This window comes from Scyliorhinus torazame, chromosome 22, assembly GCF_047496885.1.
Source record: "Scyliorhinus torazame isolate Kashiwa2021f chromosome 22, sScyTor2.1, whole genome shotgun sequence".
NCBI classification, from domain to species: domain Eukaryota; kingdom Metazoa; phylum Chordata; class Chondrichthyes; order Carcharhiniformes; family Scyliorhinidae; genus Scyliorhinus; species Scyliorhinus torazame.
The window spans coordinates 111,413,744-111,433,880 of record NC_092728.1 but is presented as its reverse complement, the minus strand read 5'-3'; the positions used below and the strand labels follow the sequence as shown (position 1 = coordinate 111,433,880).

The 20,137-nt window shown below is 58.1% G+C and overlaps 1 protein-coding gene across 1 annotated transcript in view; it reads left to right on the top strand.

Annotated features, from left to right (window-relative positions):
* The window catches only part of LOC140399365 (protein spinster-like), a 72,163-nt gene extending 67,811 nt beyond the window's left edge, over nt 1-4,352 (top strand). The window contains exon 9 of the mRNA XM_072488941.1: nt 3,659-4,352. Within this exon, the coding sequence (XP_072345042.1) occupies nt 3,659-3,801 (143 nt within the window). The 3' untranslated portion in view covers nt 3,802-4,352. The remainder of the gene's footprint in view (nt 1-3,658) is intronic.
* The last annotated feature ends 15,785 nt before the right edge of the window (nt 4,353-20,137 follow it).

Below are 20,137 nucleotides of genomic sequence, written 5' to 3'. Positions count from 1 at the left end.
TTTGCGTTGCGGGGGGGTTCGTGCCGATTTGCGTTGCAGGGGGGTTCGTGGCGATTTGCGTTGCGGGGGGGTTCGTGGTGATTTGCGTTGCGGGGGGGGGTTCATGGCGATTTGCGTTGCGGGGGGGTTCGTGGCGATTTGCGTTTCAGGGGGGTTCGTGGCGATTTGCGTTGCGGGGTGGTCGTGGTGGTTTGCGTTGCTGGGTGGTCGTGGCGATTTGCGTTGCGGGGGGTCGTGGCAGTTTGCATTGCGGGGAAGTCGTGGCGATTTGCGTTGCGCGGGGTCGTGGCGATTTACGTTGCGGGGGGGTCGTGGCGATTTGCGTTGCAGGGGGGTTCGTGGCGATTTGCGCTGCGGGGTGGTCGTGGAGGTTTGCGTTGCAGGGTGGTTCATGGCGATTTGCGTCCAGGGGGGGTCGTGGCGATTTGCGTTGCGGGGGGGTCCTGGCGATTTGCGTTGCAGGGGTGTTCGTGGCGATTTGCGTCCGGGGGGGTCGTGGCGATTTGCGTTGCGCGGAGGTTCGTGGCGATTTGCGTTGCCGGGGGGTCGTGGCTGTTTGCGTTGCGGGGGGGGGGTTGTGGCAGTTTGCGTTGCAGGGGGGTTCGTGGCGATTTGCGTTGCAGTGGGGTTTGTGGCTGTTGCGTTGCGGGGGGTTTCGTGGCGATTTGCGTTGCAGGGGGGTCGTGGCGATTTGCATTGCGGGGGGGCCGTGGCGGTTTGCGTTGCGGGGGGGCCGTGGCGGTTTGCGTTGCGGGGGGGCTGCTGCCATGGGACTCCGCTAGCGAGCTGCCCACTGGAGATGGCAGCCTGATGTCAGGATTCCCCAGGAAAGCCTCATATTCCACACCATGCATGAATTTACATGACAAGGAATTGGGGATGGGAAAACGAGTGCAATTCAGGTCCGTCGGGAGAGCATAGGCAGCATTCCCCATTCCCCGAGGCCGATTTCAGAATGGCCGATCGTGTGGACAATTCTTTTTGACGCGGAAATTGGGGGCGGAGCCTGTTTGATGCAGGTTTCGGATGCTCCGCCCCCTCTGAATCGGCATCATCGGGGAGTACGCCGCACCCCCTCAGGGCGGACTCCGGATGTCACCTGAAGGCCCTCCCCCGATGCTCCGCCCCCGGTGGACCGAGTTCACGACCGCGCGATTCACTCATGGTCCCAGCCGTGCGGGGAAAAGCCTGCCGGCCGCGGACTGTGTCCAGCGCCGCTACAGTCGGGCGGGAGTCGTGCCGCTGACCGAGGTGCAGCGTCCGCGAGGGCTGGGGGGACTGGTGGGGGAGTGGCCAGGGGGACACTATCTGGCAGGTCGGGTCCGCGACCGCTGGTTACGATGCGGCCGCTGCAGGTCGTCATCGTGCCCATGTGCACCCATGGACCCGGACAGTCTCTGCCTGTTTGTTTTGTGGAGGCCGGGGGTTGTACGTGGCGCGGTTGGCTGCGAGCTGGCCGCAGGATCGGTGAGGGGGCAGCGCCGGTTCTTTCCACGCAATACGTCACAGATCCTCCGCACCTCGCCTCAGAATGGGAGAATCCAGCCCCCTATACCTCAGAATGTTGAGTTCCAGTCCTGTCCCTCCCTTCACCATGTTTCTGTGACGGCAACAATGTCCCAATTCCATGTGTCAATCTGACAAAATACAAATTTCTTTACCTGTCTGTCTGGCCTCAATAAAAGTCGAGATGGATTTGCAGGTACAGCATTAGTTATTTTATTTAGCTTGGAAGCATGATTCATTTCACAGAACCATAGGACACATCCAGTCTCCTACACCCCGGAAAGCGAATGAACAAGGAGACAAAGGGATCTCTGCAAATCAATTCAAATGGTATCAAGTTTCACATACACGATTCCCATAGGTCATCCTATACCCCTCCTGACCTGGTCAGACATTCTGATTGGCTCACTTCCAATCCCTTCCTCTGGCCCCTATTACCCAGCATCCTTTTCTCCTCCTATGGTGGACACTCCTCCTCCTTGCTTTTCCATGCGGTCTGAAATCCTTTGTCTGTGAACTCACCAGAATGAGACTGGCCTATCTCTACATTACAGTAACTAATATCTCTAAAGTAACTATTTTATATCACATTCGTCAAATCCACACCCTTAACTCATCAGTCTCACCTATTGCACTCCTAGCATTAAAGTAAAGGCCATCCACCCTTGTCTTACTCTCTTGACATTTGACACAGCTGAACTCACTCTGAGTGGCTTCCTTTTCTTTAAAATGATGTGTCTCCATTTTACGATTACTCGGTGTCCCTCCCGTCAAACTTGTTTATTCTCCTCCCAACAGCACTCGCAAACCAACCTGCTGGTCAGATGTAGACCGTCTCTCTTGTACACATCCCACTTTCCCCAGAAACAGTCCCAATGGCCCAGCAATCTAAAACCCTCCCTCCTGCACCAACTCCTAAGCCACCCATTCATCTGCTCTATTCCCCAATTCTATACTCGCTAGCACGTGGCATCCACAGATTACAAACCGAGAGGTCCCGCTTTTTAATCTACTGCCTTGTTCTCTGAATTCTTAATGCAAAACCTCATCCCTCTTTCTACCTCTGTCATTGGTACCAACCTGGACCACGACCTCTGACTTTTCACCTTTCCCCTTCAGGGTATCCTGCAGCCGTTCAGTGACATCCCTGACCCTGGCACCAGGGAGGCAACACACCATCCAAGGGTCATGTCTTTGGCCGCAGAAACGTCTGTCTGCTGCCTGACTAGTGAATCCTCCATTACTATTGCCCTTCTTCCTCCCCCCTGCACAGTCAAACCACTGGTGGTGCCAGAGGCTTGGCTCTGACGGAACTGCCCTGAGGTACCAGCACCCTTATCAACTTCCAAACTGGAACACTGAGCGGGACCCCAGGAGACTCCTGCACTTCCTGCCTGTTCTTCCTGGACTATCTGGTGGTCATCCATTTCCTTTCCATTCTTGTCCTTTGAGCTGTGATGTGACCACCTCTCAGCGTGCTATCCACGTCACACTCCGCCTCACGAAGGCACCACAGAGCCTCCAGCAGCTACTCGGGCTCCGAAACCAGAGCTCCAGATACTGCAGCTGGGAGCACTTCCCCTTGCGTGCCCTGTGCCCTGTGCCCTGAGCCCTGAGCCCCATGCCCCGCACCCCACACCCAGTGCCCTGTGTCCCATGCCTTGAGCCCCAAGACCTGTGCCCAAAGCTCCCTAACCCTCTCCACCTCTAAAATGCTCCTTCAAACCAGCCTGTCTGATTGAGGTCCTGGTCACCTTGTCCCTAATATCTACTCAGGTGGGGCAGCACGGTGGCGCAGTGGGTTAGCACTGCTGCCTCACGGCGCCGAGGTCCCAGGTTCGATCCCGGCCCTGGGTCACTGTCTGTGTGGAGTTTGCACATTCTCCCCGTGTTTGCGTGGGTTTCACCCCCACAACCCAAAGATGTGCAGGGTAGGTGGATTGGCCACGCTAAATGAATTGGGTACTCTAAATTTAAATTTTTTAGAAACTATCTACTTAGGTGACTCCGGACTAAATGTTGTTCTATAATCGCTCCTGTGAAACATTTTGAGTTGTTTTAAAAATGTTTAAGGTGCTATATGAATGCAAGTTGCTGTTATTGTGCCTTCCAGCTGTCTGTCCTGGTTTCAGTTGTTGTCTCCTGTTTTCAGGGTCCCTGCTCTACCTGCTCACGGTGATTGTGATGCGCTGCCATCAAAAGCTGGAGTCAGCTGAGGAATCACGTCCATTGCTGGAGTCTGACAGTCTGAGAGGGCGATTAACACGGGAGGACGAGGCTCACAAATACAGCTGAGACCCTGACGAGGTGATGCCTGTGGGTTGAGGGTCCGGCTCCTATAGGCCCTGTCCGGGGGGTTCTGATGAAAGAGACTGTTACCCAGTGATCTGCAGAGTCTAATGTTGCTGAGGCGATGAAATGAACAAAGAACAAAGAATTAGACCAAAGAAATGTACAGCACAGGAACAGGCCCTTCGGCCCTCCAAGCCCGTGCCGACCATGCTGCCCGACTAAACTACAATCTTCTACACTTCCTGGGTCCGTATCCCTCTATTCCCATCCTATTCATGTATTTGTCAAGATGCCCCTTAAACGTCACTATCGTCCCTGCTTCCACCACCTCCTCCGGTATCGAGTTCCAGGCACCCACTACCCTCTGCGTAAAAAACTTGCCTCGTACATCTACTCTGAAATCAATGCAAACATCAGGAGTCGAGATTGTTATTAAAATGAGCAGCGGGTCGGGGTTGAGGTCACATCTTTCGGTGAAATTATTTTTTGTCCAGTAGTTTTTAGGGATTTCTGAATTTGAATCACTCTCGGCTCCTCCACAATTCCAGCTTTTCCCGGGGGCGGTGGGGGTCGGTGGGGGGGCAAAGGGGGAGGGGTGGGGGCAGTGAGGGAGGGGTGGGGGCAGTGGAGGAGGGGTGGGGGCAGTGGGGGAGGGGTGGGGGCAGTGGGGGAGGGGTGGGGGTCGGGTGGGGGGTGGGGGGGTGGGGGGAAGTGGGCGGCGGTGGGGGCTGGGGGGGCGGTGGGGGGGGAGGGCGGTGGGGGTGGGTGGGGGTCGGGGGTGGGGTGGGTGGGGGTCAGGGTGGGGTGGAAGGCGGTGGGGGTGCGGGGGGCGGTGGGGGTGTTGGGGGGTGGGGGTGGGAGGGGGGCAGTGTGGGAGGGGTGGGGTCAGTGGGGGGTGGGGGCGGGGGGGGTGGGGGGGTTGGGGGGGGATGGCTCCTGTAAACAGACCCTCATTAAAACCTCATTTATCCTTTTCACAATTCCCACATCCTGACTTTCATTTTTGCCTCAATTTAGAATATTAACGTGTTCCCGAGCCTCACTCACAAATGGTCAGTTAGAGTTCATTTGCGACAGTGAGGGCTCGCCGGTATATTTTCCAAGTCAGGCTTGCGTTTCTGGGAGGGGGCGGGGGTGGGGGCTCACAGTTGGGGGGAGTGGGGGGGTGGGGATGGGGGCTCACAGCTGGGGGAGTGGGGGGGGCGGTGGTGGGGGCTCACAGTTGGTGGGAGTGGGGGCCTTTTGTGAGGGCCACAAAGAATCCAGCACGAGTTTTAAGGATACAAAGTAATAACATTTATTTACAATAACATATATATATAACAGCAGCAGCAACTTCCCTTGCTGCTCACTCCTTCCTGCTGGTTCCTAAACTGGCCAGCTTTATTTATACTAGGAGTTTACTAATGGTTTTTCCGCCCCCCTCATTGGGGAAGTTCATACTCCCACAGGATTGTGGGATAATCATTAGTCCCCAGCCAATCGTCAGTAGGCAGGTTATAACATCCCTCCCCCCCCAAAGTCCAAGGAATCCACCGAAGACCCTGGCGAAGGAGGGCGTCGGACTCGTTTTGCCGCAGGCCGGACACCATTTGCACGCGGCGCTGGATCGGGCGGCGTGTAACGAGACGGAGACCGGCGCTTCCGTGATGAACGGCGCGGTTGTACATCCACGGCCCGTGGACCCGAGGATTCCCCTCCTGATGCATCCTGTGTCTCCATCTCGGAGTCAGAGTCTGCTGCCTCCGTCATGTCAGCGTCTCTATCTCCATTCGGTCCCGTAATGACCTGCGCAGGCTTCGAGTGAGGCACCAGTGGAAGATTGTGAGGACTACCTTCCCTTGTCTCTGCGGCTGTTGAAATGAGCTCCGGGGGCGGGGAATCTTTTGAGGGGATGGTCTTCTGGACCGAACGTGGTCTACATGTTTGCGCTGGAGACGACCCTGGGCTTGCACCTGGTAAGATATAGGGGCCCGTTTGGTGAAAGATTACACCAGGAACCCATTGGGCACCACCAGCAAAATTCCGAACGAACACTGGGTCACCGGGCGCAAACTGCCGAATCGGCCGATGCCGAGACAATCCCTGTCCCTGCCGTTCTTGTGTGCGGCGTACTTTTGCGCCAATGTCCGGGAAGACCATACTAAGGCGGGTGCGAAGTCTCCGGCCCATTAGGAGTTCTGCGGGAGCTACCCCAGTCACCGCATGGGGGGTGGTCCTATACGTAAACAAAAAGCGAGCCAGTCTCGTGCCCATTGATCCGGAAGACTGCTTCTTTAGGCCTCTTTTGAATGTGTGCACTGCGTGCTCTGCCAACCCATTTGAAGCCGGGTGGTAAGGTGATGCACTAAGCGTCAAGAACCACAAAGACATGTGAGACTTTAACCAAGGCTTTAATACACTACATAGGAAGCTTACCCGACACAGACGACCCCAGACAAAATGGGTCCGGTCTCAGAAGCTGGGTCTTATACTTAACTCCTGGGGGAGTGGCCAAGGCGGAGCTCTCCGTGGCCAGGTCAGGTTACATACAGGTGACCGAACCTCTACAGAGCTACAGTACAATACACAGTACAATACACAGGATTACAGGGCCACGTTACACACAGCTATTATATAACTATGTACAATGCTAGGGAAGTACAGTAGTGTATCACCACATTCACCCCTTGTTTAGAAGGAAGTCCGGGGTGAAAATATGGAGTAGCAAACACAGTGAACAAACAGGGAGTAACGAACAGAGTCCATCAGGAGGTTCCGTGTCATCAGAGGTCGAGACGAACGATGGGTTTGGTCGATCTCTTTGAACGTCGGAGCTGCGGCGCTGAGGTAGTGTCCCGCGGTATCCGTGCGGTCGCTGGTGCTGGGTCGCGAGGCGGCATGACTTCCCCCACCGCTTCGGCTGGCTCGAGCCGAAACTGCGGGATGACAGTGGCTGGCACAGAGTAGTAACAGGCCGAGGGATCGACGGGAGCAGAGAGGGAGTGGGGTGGAGGTTGCGGGGCGGGGGCAGCAGGGGGCCCCAGAGGGGGCCAGGTCCTTGATGGAGACGGTCTCCTCACGCCCGTCGGGGTACGCTATGTACGCGTACTGTGGGTTGGCGTGGAGGAGACGGTCTCTCTCCACCAGGGGCTCCGCCTTAGAGGTCCGCATGTGCTTGCGGAGCAGGACGTCTCCCGGGGACAGGAGCCAGGACGGAAGCGATGTCACGGATGCCGATCTCCTGGAGGGGTAGCATTCGTTGCAGTACAACAAAAGGGTCCGGATGGAGTGCAGTGCGGCCTCCTGCCAACGGGAGACTGGTAGGCCTTTGGACTTGAGGGCTAGCAGCACGGCCTTCCAAACTGTTCTCCCTCTCCACCTGTCCATTCCCCCGGGGGTTGTAACTGGTCGTCCTGCTCGAGACAACGCCCCTGGCGAGCAGGTACCGACGCAGCTCCTCACTCATGAAGCAGGAGCCCCGGTCACTGTGAACGTAATTGGGGTAACCGAACAGCATGAAGAGGTCGTGCAGCGCTTTGATGACGGTGGCGGAGGTCGTATCGGGGCAGGGAATGGCGAAGGGGAACCGCGAGTACTCGTCGATGACATTGAGGAAGTACGGGTTGCGGTTGTGGGTGGGGAGGGGCCCTTTGAAGTCGATGCTGAGACGTTCAAAGGGGCGGGTAGCCTTGATTAGGTGCGCCTTGTCTGGCTTGTAGAATTGCGGCTTGCACGCCGCACAGACTTGGCAGTCCCTAGTCATGGCCTTGACCTCCTCGACTGAGAAGGGCAGGTTGTGGCCCTTGGTGTAGTGGTAGAGCCGCCTGACGCCCCGGGTGACAGAGGTCATTATGTAGTGCCCGCAGCCGGTCATCCTGTGCGTTGGCACAAGTACTACGGGACAGGGCATCAGGAGGATCATTGAGCTTACCTGGCCGGTATAAGATAGTATAATTGTAGGTGGAGAGTTCGATCCTCCACCGTAATATCTTATCATTTTTGATTTTACCTCGTTGTTTGTTGTCGAACATGAACGCAACTGATCGTTGGTCAGTAACGAGGGTAAATGGTTTTCCGGCCAGGTAGTGCCTCCAGTGCAGGACGGCTTCCACTATGGCCTGTGCCTCCTTCTCAACAGAGGCGTGGCGGATCTCGGGGCCTTGGAGTGTGCGGGAAAAGAAGGCGATGGGCCTGCCCGCCTGGTTGAGGGTGGCACCCAGGGCAAAGTCGGAGGCATCGCTCTCGACTTGGAATGGTGCAGACTCGTCTACCGCATGCATGGCGGCTTTGGCGATAGCGGTTTTTAGGAGGTGGAAGGCCTGGCAGGCTCGGGCGGGAGGGGGGAATGAGGGGGAACGGAGGAGGGGCGGGCCTTGTCAGCGTACTCGGGCACCCACTGGGCATAGTAGGCAAAGAACCCGAGGCATCGCCTCAGTTCTTTGGGGCAGGTGGGAATGGGGAGTTCGAGAAGGGGGCGCAGACGGTCGGGATCGGGGCCGAGGACACCGTTCTCCACCACGTAAGCCGAGTATGGCGAGGCGGGTGGTGCCGAAAACACATTTTGCCTCGTTGTACGTGAGGTTGAGGCGTTTGGCAGTTTGGAGGAATTTAGTGAGGTTGACGTCATGGTCCTGCTGGTTGTGGCCGCAGATGGTGACGTTGTCCAGATACGGGAAGGTAGCCCGCAGTCTGTTCTGGTCCACCATTCGGTCCATCTCCCGTTGGAAGACCGAGACTCCATTGGTGACGCCAAAGGGTACCCTAAGGAAATGGTAGAGGCGGCCGTCTGCCTCGAAGGCCGTGAAGATACGGTCCTCCGGGCGGATAGGGAGCTGGTGGTAGGCGGATTTCAAGTCTATGGTGGAGAACACCCGGTACTGTGCAATCCGGTTGACCATGTCAGATATGCGGGGGAGGGGATACGCATCAAGCAGCGTGTACCGGTTGATGGTCTGACTGTAGTCAATGACCATGCGGTGTTTCTCACCAGACTTGACTACCACCACTTGGGCTCGCCAGGGGCTGGTGCTGGGAGCAATGATCTTTTCCGAGAGAAGGCGCTTAATCTCCGCTCGAATGAATTGGCGGTCCCCGAAACTGTAACGCCGACTTTTACTAGCCACGGGCTTGCAGTCAGGGGTGAGATTAGCAAACAGTGAAGGGGGGGGGGAATCCTGAGCGTGGAGAGACTACAGGTGGGACCCGGGGGGGGGGGGGGGATCAGGGAAGAACTGGGGGTTGGAGACCGTGAGGGGGGGAGTGGGCCGTTAAAATGCAAGGTGAGGCTGCGCAGATGGCATTGGAAGTCCAGGCCGAGGATCGCGGCGGCGCAGAGGTGAGGGAGGACCATGAATTTGAAATCCTGGAACACCGCGCCGTTCACTGAGAGGGAGACGACGCAGTAGCCCGAAACCTCGGCCGACTGGGAGTTGGAGGCCATGGAAATATGCCTGCGCGTGGGTAGTACCTTGAGGGAGCAGCGGCACACGGTGTGCGGGTGGAGGAAGCTCTCCGTGCTGCCGCTGTCGAAGAGGCAGGTAACAGTGAAACAATTTACCTGAACCTCCATGGTGGATCTGGCGAGCTGATGCGGTCGGTCCTGGTCGAGGACGATGGATGCGATGGTGGAGCTGTTGGAGAAGGGTGCCGGATCCGGAGAGCGGCCTGCGGAAGAAGGTGGCGGCGCCCAGGCGTCGTAGGCTGCTGTTGGAGGCCAGGTTGCTGTTGCTGGCTGCATCTCAGTTGTTTGCAGCATTTCGGTCGAGTGCGCAGGTCCGGAAGTGACGATCGGCGGCGGGGCAGACCCGGAAGCGACGATCGGCAGCGGACCGGAAGTGACATGCGGAGGACCGGAAGTGACATGCGGCGGACCGGAAGTGAAGGGAGCCGGGCCGGGGATAATCAAAGATGGCGGCGCCCCTGCGTCGCACGTGTCGAATAGCGAGCCGGGAACAGAGGATGGCGGCACCCAGGAGTAGCAGACCGCGGCGTTGGACCCCGAGGCAGCGGTGGAGCGGCAGACGTTTGCAAAATGGCCTTTCTTGCCACAGGCTGAACAGGTAGCATCTCTAGCAGGGCAGCGTTTCCTGGGGTGTTTTGCCTGGCCACAAAAGTAACACTGGGGCCCAGGCCTTATTTTTACTGCTGGCGTGGCTGGGTGGGCCGTGACTTGCAGGGATTGTTGCTGGGAGGTAGCAGCCACGTAGGGAACGTGGGCAGGCGCATAGAAAGTTTGTGCAGGCGTGTAGGACACATTATTGTCGTAGGCTGCCTGTTGGGCCTCTGCCATAGTGATTGCCCTGTCCAGAGTCAGGGTAGTTCGTGCCAGTAGGAGTTGGCGAATTGGGGTGGAAGCGATGCCGGCTACAAAGGCATCGAGTGCCAGGGCCTCAGTGTTCTGCTCAGCGGAGACTGCTGGCGCGTTGCAGGTGAGCGCGAGGGCACGGAGGCCCCGAACGAACACGGATAGGGGTTCACCCGGCTGCTGGTGCCGGGAGGCGAGGCGGTGGCGGGCGTAAATAGAATTAACAGTTCGTGCATACCGGCTTTTGAGCTTCACGATGGCGTCGGCGTAGGTCATTGTTCCCGTGATGAGGTCGAAAAGCCCGTAGTTGAGCCGTGAGCACAGGAGGTTGAGTCGGTCGTTTTGGCGAAGGCGGAGGATGCTTCCAGGTAGGCCTCGAAACACCGGAGCCAGCAGGTGAAAAGGTGATCCGCGCGTGGAGCGTGGGGGTCGAGCGAGAGCTTGTCGGGTTTCAGAGCAGCCTCCATTATAACTGTAGTGTATTAAATTGATGCGCTAAGCGTCAAGAACCACAAAGACATGTGACACTTTAACCAAGGCTTTAATACACTACATAGGAAGCTTACCCGACACAGACAACCCCAGACAAAATGGGTCCGGTCTCAGAAGCTGGGTCTTATCCTAACTCCCGGGGGAGTGGCCAAGGCGGAGCTCTCCGTGGCCAGGTTACATGCAGGTGACCGAACCTCTACAGAGCTACAGTACAATACACAGTACAATACACAGTACAATACACAGGATTGCAGGGCCACGTTACACACAACTATTATATAACTATGTACAATGCTAGGGAAGTACAGTAGTGTATCACCACATAAGGGGCAGTGCGGATATGGCGTATGCCGTTCATCTTCATGAACCTCGCAAACTCCTCACTGGTGAATGGAGTGCCGTTATCCGTGACCAGCACCTCGGGGAGGCCATGCGTACTAAACGATAAACGCATCTTCTCAATTGTTGCGCAGGATGTTGTCCCCTGCATCTTATGCACCTCCAGCCATTTAGACTGGGCGTCGATTAATAAAAGGAACATGGATCCTTGAAAAGGGCCTGCGAAATCTGCATGCAAGCGTGCCCAAGGCCGCCCTGGCCATTCCCAGTGATGTAGGGGCGCGGCCGGCGGAAGCTTCTGATGCTCCTGGCAAATGGAGCAGTTTTGGGCCACCTTCTCAATGTCGGTGTCGAGGCCTGGCCACCAGACATAACTCCGGGCCAACATTTTCATTTTGGTCACACCGGGATGCCCATTGTGCAAGTCTGTTAGAATCAGCTCCAGTCCTTTTTCCGGGACAATCACACGCGTCCCCCACAAGAGGATGCCGTCTTCCACGCTGAATTCTGACAGCTTGGAGGAAAATGCCCGCAACTCGCCTGGGAGCTGTCTATGCTGCCCACCATACAGGACTATGTGCCGAACCTTTGACAGGACTGGCTCCGTCTGGGTCCACTCACGGATCTGTGATGCCGTGACAGGCAAGGTGTCCATAAAATTTAGGGTTGCAACCACCTCACCGGTCGTGGGGGTCGACATGGGGCCGGTCGATAAAGGCAATCGGCTCAGTGTGTCGGCATTCGCTATCTGTGTTCCTGGTTTGTGCTCCAGAGAATACTCGTATGCAGCAAGCAACAAAGCCCAGCGCTGGATCCGTGCAGAAGCAATGGGCGGTATTGGCTTATCCTCTCTGAAAAGTCCCAGCAGAGGCTTATGATCAGTCACGATAGTGAAATGGCGGCCGTACACGTACTGGTGGAAACGTTTCATCTCAAAAACCACTGCCAGGCCCTCCTTCTCAATCTGCGCGTACTTTTTCTCCGCTGCAGTCAATGTGCGGGCGGCGAAAGCTATCGGTCGCTCGGCCCCGTTCTCCATCTTGTGGGACAGGACAGCCCCAATACCATACGGGGATGCATCACATGTGACGAGCAAAGACTTTCCAGGATCATAGTGGGTTAGTAACCCAGACGACGACAATTGTTGCTTTACCCATCGGAAAGCGGTTTCTTGCGGCTGACCCCAAACCCAGGTGTGATTTTTCTTTAGCAGAAGGTGCAAGGGGACCAGCGTAGTTGCCAGATTGGGGAGGAACTTCCCGTAATAGTTTACGAGACCGAGAAAAGAACGAAGATGCAAAGTGTCAGTCGGGGCGGGGGCCTGTTGAATCGCGCGCACCTTCTCTGCGACGGGGTGCAAACCTTCGCGGTCCACCCGATAACCTAGGTAAACTACTTCCTTTGCCTGAAATACGCACTTTGTGCGACGTAAGCGGACTCCAGCCTCCGAAAAGCGCCTAAGGACAGCCTCCAGATTTTCCAAATGTTCCTGCTCCGACGTCCCTGTAATCAAAACGTCATCTAGGTAGACAGCGACACGCGGTAAACCTCTCAAAATGCCCTCCATAACCCGTTGAAAAATTGTGCAGGCAGAGGATACTCCAAAGGGCAACCGTGTATATTCATACAGGCCCCGGTGTGTATTAATCGGTACATATGGTCGGGAGGCAGGGTCCAGCTCCAACTGCAGGTAGGCGTGACTCATATCTAATTTCGTGAACAAGAGTCCACCTGCAAGCTTCGCGTAGAGATCCTCTATGCGAGGCATTGGATATCGGTCGAGTCGGGAAGCCGTATTCACTGTAAGTTTATAGTCGCCACACAAGCGAACTGTGGCATCTGGCTTCATTACAGGTACAATTGGTGCTGCCCAGTCAGCAAAACGGACGGGCCTGATAATACCCAAACTCTCCAAACGAGTGAGCTCCCCTTCTACCTTCTCGAGCAAGGCGTAAGGCACCGGGCGCACCCGGAAGTAGCGTGGCGTGGCTCCTGGTTCGACTTGGATACGGGCTACGGCCCCTTTTATTTTCCCCAAACCGGGCTGGAATACATCTGGGTATCGTCCTAGCACCTCAGTCAACACTTCAGAAACTGTTTGGAGGATGTGCTGCCATTGCAACCGCAAATGGCGCAACCAGTCCCGACCCAACAGGCTGGGCCCATGGCCGCGCACCACGATAAGTGGGAAACACCCCTCCTGGTGTCCATAAACAACAGGGGTCATTGTAGTTCCTGCAATGTCCAGTGGTTCCCCCGTGTAGGTGGCCAACCTGGCCTGTGAGTCAGTTAATGTAAGGGTCTGTATACCCTGCTTGATGCGGTCGAATGTCCTCTGGGCGATCACGGAGACCGCTGCGCCAGTGTCCAACTCCATCTCAAGCGGGTGGCCATTGACCCGTACTGTCACCTTACCCTGTAGCTCCTGCACTCCTCGTTCTGCGCTCTCTCGGGACAGTACTATTTGAATGGCCTGTTGAAAAGTCAATGTTGGCTCAGCTGACAACTTTCTCTGGGTGGCCGCATTGTTAATACCGCAAACCAAACGGTCGCGTAACATTTGTGACAAGGTCTCACCATAGTCACAGTACTCCGCAATCCCGCGTAGCCTGGATAGAAAATCGGCAAGGGATTCGCCAGGGGTCCTCTCAGCGGTATTAAACCGGTAACGCTGGACTATCGTGGATGGGGCTGGGTTAAAGTGTTGCCCCACTATAGTTCATCAAGTTCATCAAACGTTTTGGTGTCCGGCGCAGCTGGGTACGTAAGGCTCCTAATCACCCCAAACGTATGCAGGCCGCAGGCGGTGAGCAATATGACCACCTGGCGCTCGTTTTCAGTGATATTGTTTGCCCGGAAATAGTAACGCATCCGTTGCGTGTACTGGTTCCAGCTTTCCAGCGCAGCATCAAAAACATCCAAACGTCCGTACAGAGGCATGGTGTAATAGAAAACAACTTCCAACCTGTATCCAACAAAAATCCAGGGAGGTGGCTTCAGCAGTGTAGACGGCTATTCACTTTAACCCTCGTCGCCAGTTTGGTGAGGGCCACGAAGAATCCAGCACGAGTTTTAAGGATACAAAGTAATAACATTTATTTACAATAACATATATATATATATATATATATATAACAGCAGCAGCAACTTCCCTTGCTGCACACTCCTTCCTGCTGGTTCCTAAACTGGCCAGCTTTATTTATACTAGGAGTTTACTCGTGGTTTCTCCGCCCCCCTCATTGGGGAAGCTCATACTCCCACAGGATTGTGGGATTGTCATTAGTCCCCCGCCAATGGTAAGCAGGCAGGTTATAACAGGGGCGGGGGTGGGGGCTCACAGTTGGGGGGAGTGGGGGGTGGCTATTGGGCTGGAATTTAAGCCTGGCCTGGCTCCGCTTCTAACTGTGCTCACTGGACCTCAATGGCCCCTTTGACAGGTGGGGGGGCCACAGCAACAAAATAAAGTGGAGGGAGGTTGTCTGGACATGACGAATAATCCGGGCGGCATACGTGGTCCGGGCAGGATGTGTGGTGTGGGCAAGGGGTGTGGTCTGGGCAGGGTGTGTAGTCTGGACAGGGGGTGTGGTCTGGGCAGTGGTGTGGTCTGGGCAGGGGGTGTGGTCTGGACAGGGGTGTGGTCTGGACAGGGTGTGTGGTCTGGACAGGGGGTGTGGTCCCCCAACACACACACTCCCCCCCACACACACACTCCCCCCCACACACACACTCCCCCCCCAACACACACACTCCCCCCCCAACACACACACTCCCCCCACACACACACTCCCCCCACACACACACACTCCCCCCCCAACACACACACACTCCCCCCAACACACACTCCCCCCAACACACACACACTCCCCCCAACACACACACACTCCCCCCAACACACACTCCCCCCAACACACACACACTCCCCCCAACACACACACACTCCCCCCAACACACACTCCCTCCAACACACACTCACACTCCCCCCCCAACACACACACTCCCCCCACACACACACTCCCCCCACACACACACACTCCCCCAACACAGACACTCCCCCCCACACACTCACACTCCCCCCCCACACACACACTCCCCCCCCCAACACACACACTCCCCTCCCCACACACACACTCCCCCCCCCCACACACACACTCCCCTCCAACACACACACACTCCCCTCCAACACACACACACTCCCCTCCAACACACACACACTCCCCTCCAACACACACACACTCCCGCAACCCCCCCCCACACACTCACACTCCCCCCCAACACACACACTCCCCCCCACACACACACACTCCCCCCCCACACACACACTCCCCCCCCACACACACACACTCCCCCCCCAACACACACACTCCCCCCCCAACACACACACTCCCCCCCCCACACACACTCCCCCCCCACACACTCACACTCCCCCCCCAACACACTCACACTCCCCCCCCAACACACACACTCCCCCCCACACACACACTCCCCCCCAACACACACACTCCCCCCAACACACACACACTCCCCTCCAACACACACACACTCCCCTCCAACACACACACACTCCCCGCAACCCCCCCCCACACACTCACACTCCCCCCCAACACACACACTCCCCCCCCACACACACACACTCCCCCCCCAACACACACACACTCCCCCAACACACACACTCCCCCCCACACACACACTCCCCCCCAACACACACACTCCCCCCCCACACACACACTCCCCCCCCCCCCACACACACACTCCCCTCCAACACACACACACTCCCCCCCAACACACACACTCCCCCCACACACACACTCCCCCCACACACACACACTCCCCCCACACACACACACTCCCCCCAACACACACACACTCCCCCCAACACACACACACTCCCCCCAACACACACTCCCCCCAACACACACTCACACTCCCCCCCCCACACACACACTCCCCCCACACACACACTCCCCCCACACACACACACTCCCCCAACACACACACTCCCCCCCACACACTCACACTCCCCCCCCCAACACACACACTCCCCCCCCAACACACACGCACTCCCCCCCAACACACACACACTCCCCCCCCAACACACACACACTCCCCCCCCACACACACACTCCCCCCACACACACACACTCCCCCCACACACACACACTCCCCCCAACACACACACACTCCCCTCCAACACACACACACTCCCCTCCGACACACACACACTCCCCGCAACCCCCCCCCACACACTCACACTCCCCCCCCAACACACACACTCCCACCCACACACACACTCCCCCCCCAACACACACACACTCCCCCAACACACACACTCCCCCCCCCACACACACACTCCCCCCCCAACACACACACTCCCCACCCCCACACACACACTCCCCCCCCCACACACACACTCCCCTCCAACACACACACACTCCCCCCCAACACACACACTCCCCCCACACACATACACTCCCCCCAACACACACGCACTCCCCCAACACACACACACTCCCCCCCCAACACACACACACTCCCCCCAACACACACACACTCCCCCCAACACACACACTCCCCCCCCAACACACACACTCCCCCCCCAACACACACACTCCCCCCCCAACACACACACACTCCCCCCAACACACACACACAATCCCGCCCCACACACACACACTCCCCCCCCCACACACACACACTCCCCCCAATATACACACACTCCCCCCCACACACACACTCCCCCCCCAACACACACACACTCCCCCCAACACACACACACACTCCCCCCCCAATACACACACTCCCCCCCCAACACACACACTCCCCCCACACACACACTCCCCCCACACACACACACTCCCCCCCAACACACACACACTCCCCCAACACACACTCCCCCCAACACACACACACTCCCCCCAACACACACACACTCCCCCCAACACACACTCCCCCCAACACACACACACTCCCCCCAACACACACACACTCCCCCCAACACACACTCCCTCCAACACACACTCACACACCCCCCCCAACACACACACTCCCCCCACACACACATTCCCCCCACACACACACACTCCCCCAACACAGACACTCCCCCCCACACACTCACACTCCCCCCCCCACACACACACTCCCCCCCCAACACACACACTCCCCCCCCCCACACACACACTCCCCCCCCCACACATACACTCCCCTCCAACACACACACACTCCCCTCCAACACACACACACTCCCCTCCAACACACACACACTCCCGCAACCCCCCCCACACACTCACACTCCCCCCCCAACACACACACTCCCCCCCCACACACACACACTCCCCCCCCACACACACTCCCCCCCCACACACACACACTCCCCCCCCAACACACACACTCCCCCCCCAACACACACACTCCCCCCCCCACACACACTCCCCCCCCACACACTCACACTCCCCCCCAACACACTCACACTCCCCCCCCAACACACACACTCCCCCCCCACACACACACTCCCCCCCAACACACACACTCCCCCCCCCAACACACACACTCCCCCCACACACACACTCCCCCCACACACACACACTCCCCCCACACACACACACTCCCCCCAACACACACACACTCCCCCCAACACACACACACTCCCCCCAACACACACTCCCCCCAACACACACTCACACTCCCCCCCCCACACACACACTCCCCCCACACACACACTCCCCCCACACACACACACTCCCCCAACACACACACTCCCCCCCACACACTCACACTCCCCCCCCCAACACACACACTCCCCCCCAACACACACACACTCCCCCCCAACACACACACACTCCCCCCCAACACACACACACTCCCCCCCCCACACACACACTCCCCCCACACACACACACTCCCCCCACACACACACACTCCCCCCAACACACACACACTCCCCTCCAACACACACACACTCCCCTCCAACACACACACACTCCCCGCAACCCCCCCCACACACTCACACTCCCCCCCCCAACACACACACTCCCCCCCCCACACACACACACTCCCCCCCAACACACACACACTCCCCCAACACACACTCCCCCCCCCACACACACACTCCCCCCCCAACACACACACTCCCCCCCCACACACACACTCCCCCCCCCCCCACACACACACTCCCCTCCAACACACACACACTCCCCCCAACACACACACTCCCCCCACACACATACACTCCCCCCCAACACACACGCACTCCCCCAACACACACACACTCCCCCCCCAACACACACACTCCCCCCCCCCAACACACACACACTCCCCCCAACACACACACACAATCCCGCCCCACACACACACACTCCCCCCCCACACACACACACTCCCCCCAACACACACACACTCCCCCCCCACACACACACTCCCCCCCCAACACACACACACTCCCCCCAACACACACACACAATCCCGCCCCCACACACACACTCCCCCCCCAACACACACACACTCCCCCCAACACACACACACTCCCCCCAACACACACACACAATCCCGCCCCACACACACACACTCCCCCCCCCCACACACACACACTCCCCCCAACACACACACACTCCCCCCAACACACACACACTCCCCCCAACACACACACACAATCCCGCCCCACACACACACACTCCCCCCCCACACACACACACTCCCCCCCAACACACACACACTCCCCCCAACACACACACACTCCCCCCCCCAACACACACACACTCCCCCCAACACACACACACTCCCCCCAACACACACACACTCCCCCCAACACACACACACTCCCCCCCAACACACACACACTCCCCCCCAACACACACACACTCCCCCCAACACACACACACAATCCCGCCCCACACACTCACACTCCCCCCCCCACACACACACTCCCCCCCAACACACACACTCCCCCCCAACACACACACACTCCCCCCCCAACACACACACTCCCCCCCAACACACACACACTCCCCCCCCAACACATACACTCCCCCCACACACACACACTCCCCCCCAACACACACACACTCCCCCCCCAACACACACACTCCCCCCCCAACACACACACACTCCCCCCCCAACACACACACTCCCCCCACACACACACTCCCCCCACACACACACGCACTCCCCCAACACACACACACTCCCCCCCAACACACACACACTCCCCCCAACACACACACACTCCCCCCAACACACACACACTCCCCCCCAACACACATACACTCCCCCCCAACACACACACTCCCCCCACACAGATACACTCCCCCAACACACACACACTCCCCCAACACACACACACTCCCCCCCAACACGCACACACACTCCCCGCAACCCCCCCCACACACATACACTCCCCCCACCACACACACTCCCCCAACACACACACTCCCCCCCACACACATACACTCCCCTCCCACACACACACTCCCCCCCCAACACACACACACGCTTCCCCCACACACACACACTCCCCCCAACACACACACACACTCCCCCCCAACACACAGACACTCCACACCCCAACACACACACACTCCCCCCCAACACACACACACTCCCCCCCAACACACACACAGTCCCCCCCAACACACACACACCCCCAACACACACACTCCCCCCCCACACATACACTCCCCCCCACACACACACACTCCCCCCCACACACACTCCCTCCCAACACACACACGCACTTGCCCCAACACACACTCCCCCCTAACACTCACACACTCCCCCCCAACACACACACTCCCCCCACACACACACACTCCCCCCCCACACACACTCCCCCCCACACACACTCCCCCCCCAACACACACACACTCCCCTCCAACACACACACACTCCCCTCCGACACACACACACTCCCCGCAACCCCCCCCCACACACTCACACTCCCCCCCCAACACACACACTCCCACCCACACACACACTCCCCCCCCAACACACACACACTCCCCCAACACACACACTCCCCCCCCCACACACACACTCCCCCCCCAACACACACACTCCCCACCCCCACACACACACTCCCCCCCCCACACACACACTCCCCTCCAACACACACACACTCCCCCCCAACACACACACTCCCCCCACACACATACACTCCCCCCAACACACACGCACTCCCCCAACACACACACACTCCCCCCCCAACACACACACACTCCCCCCAACACACACACA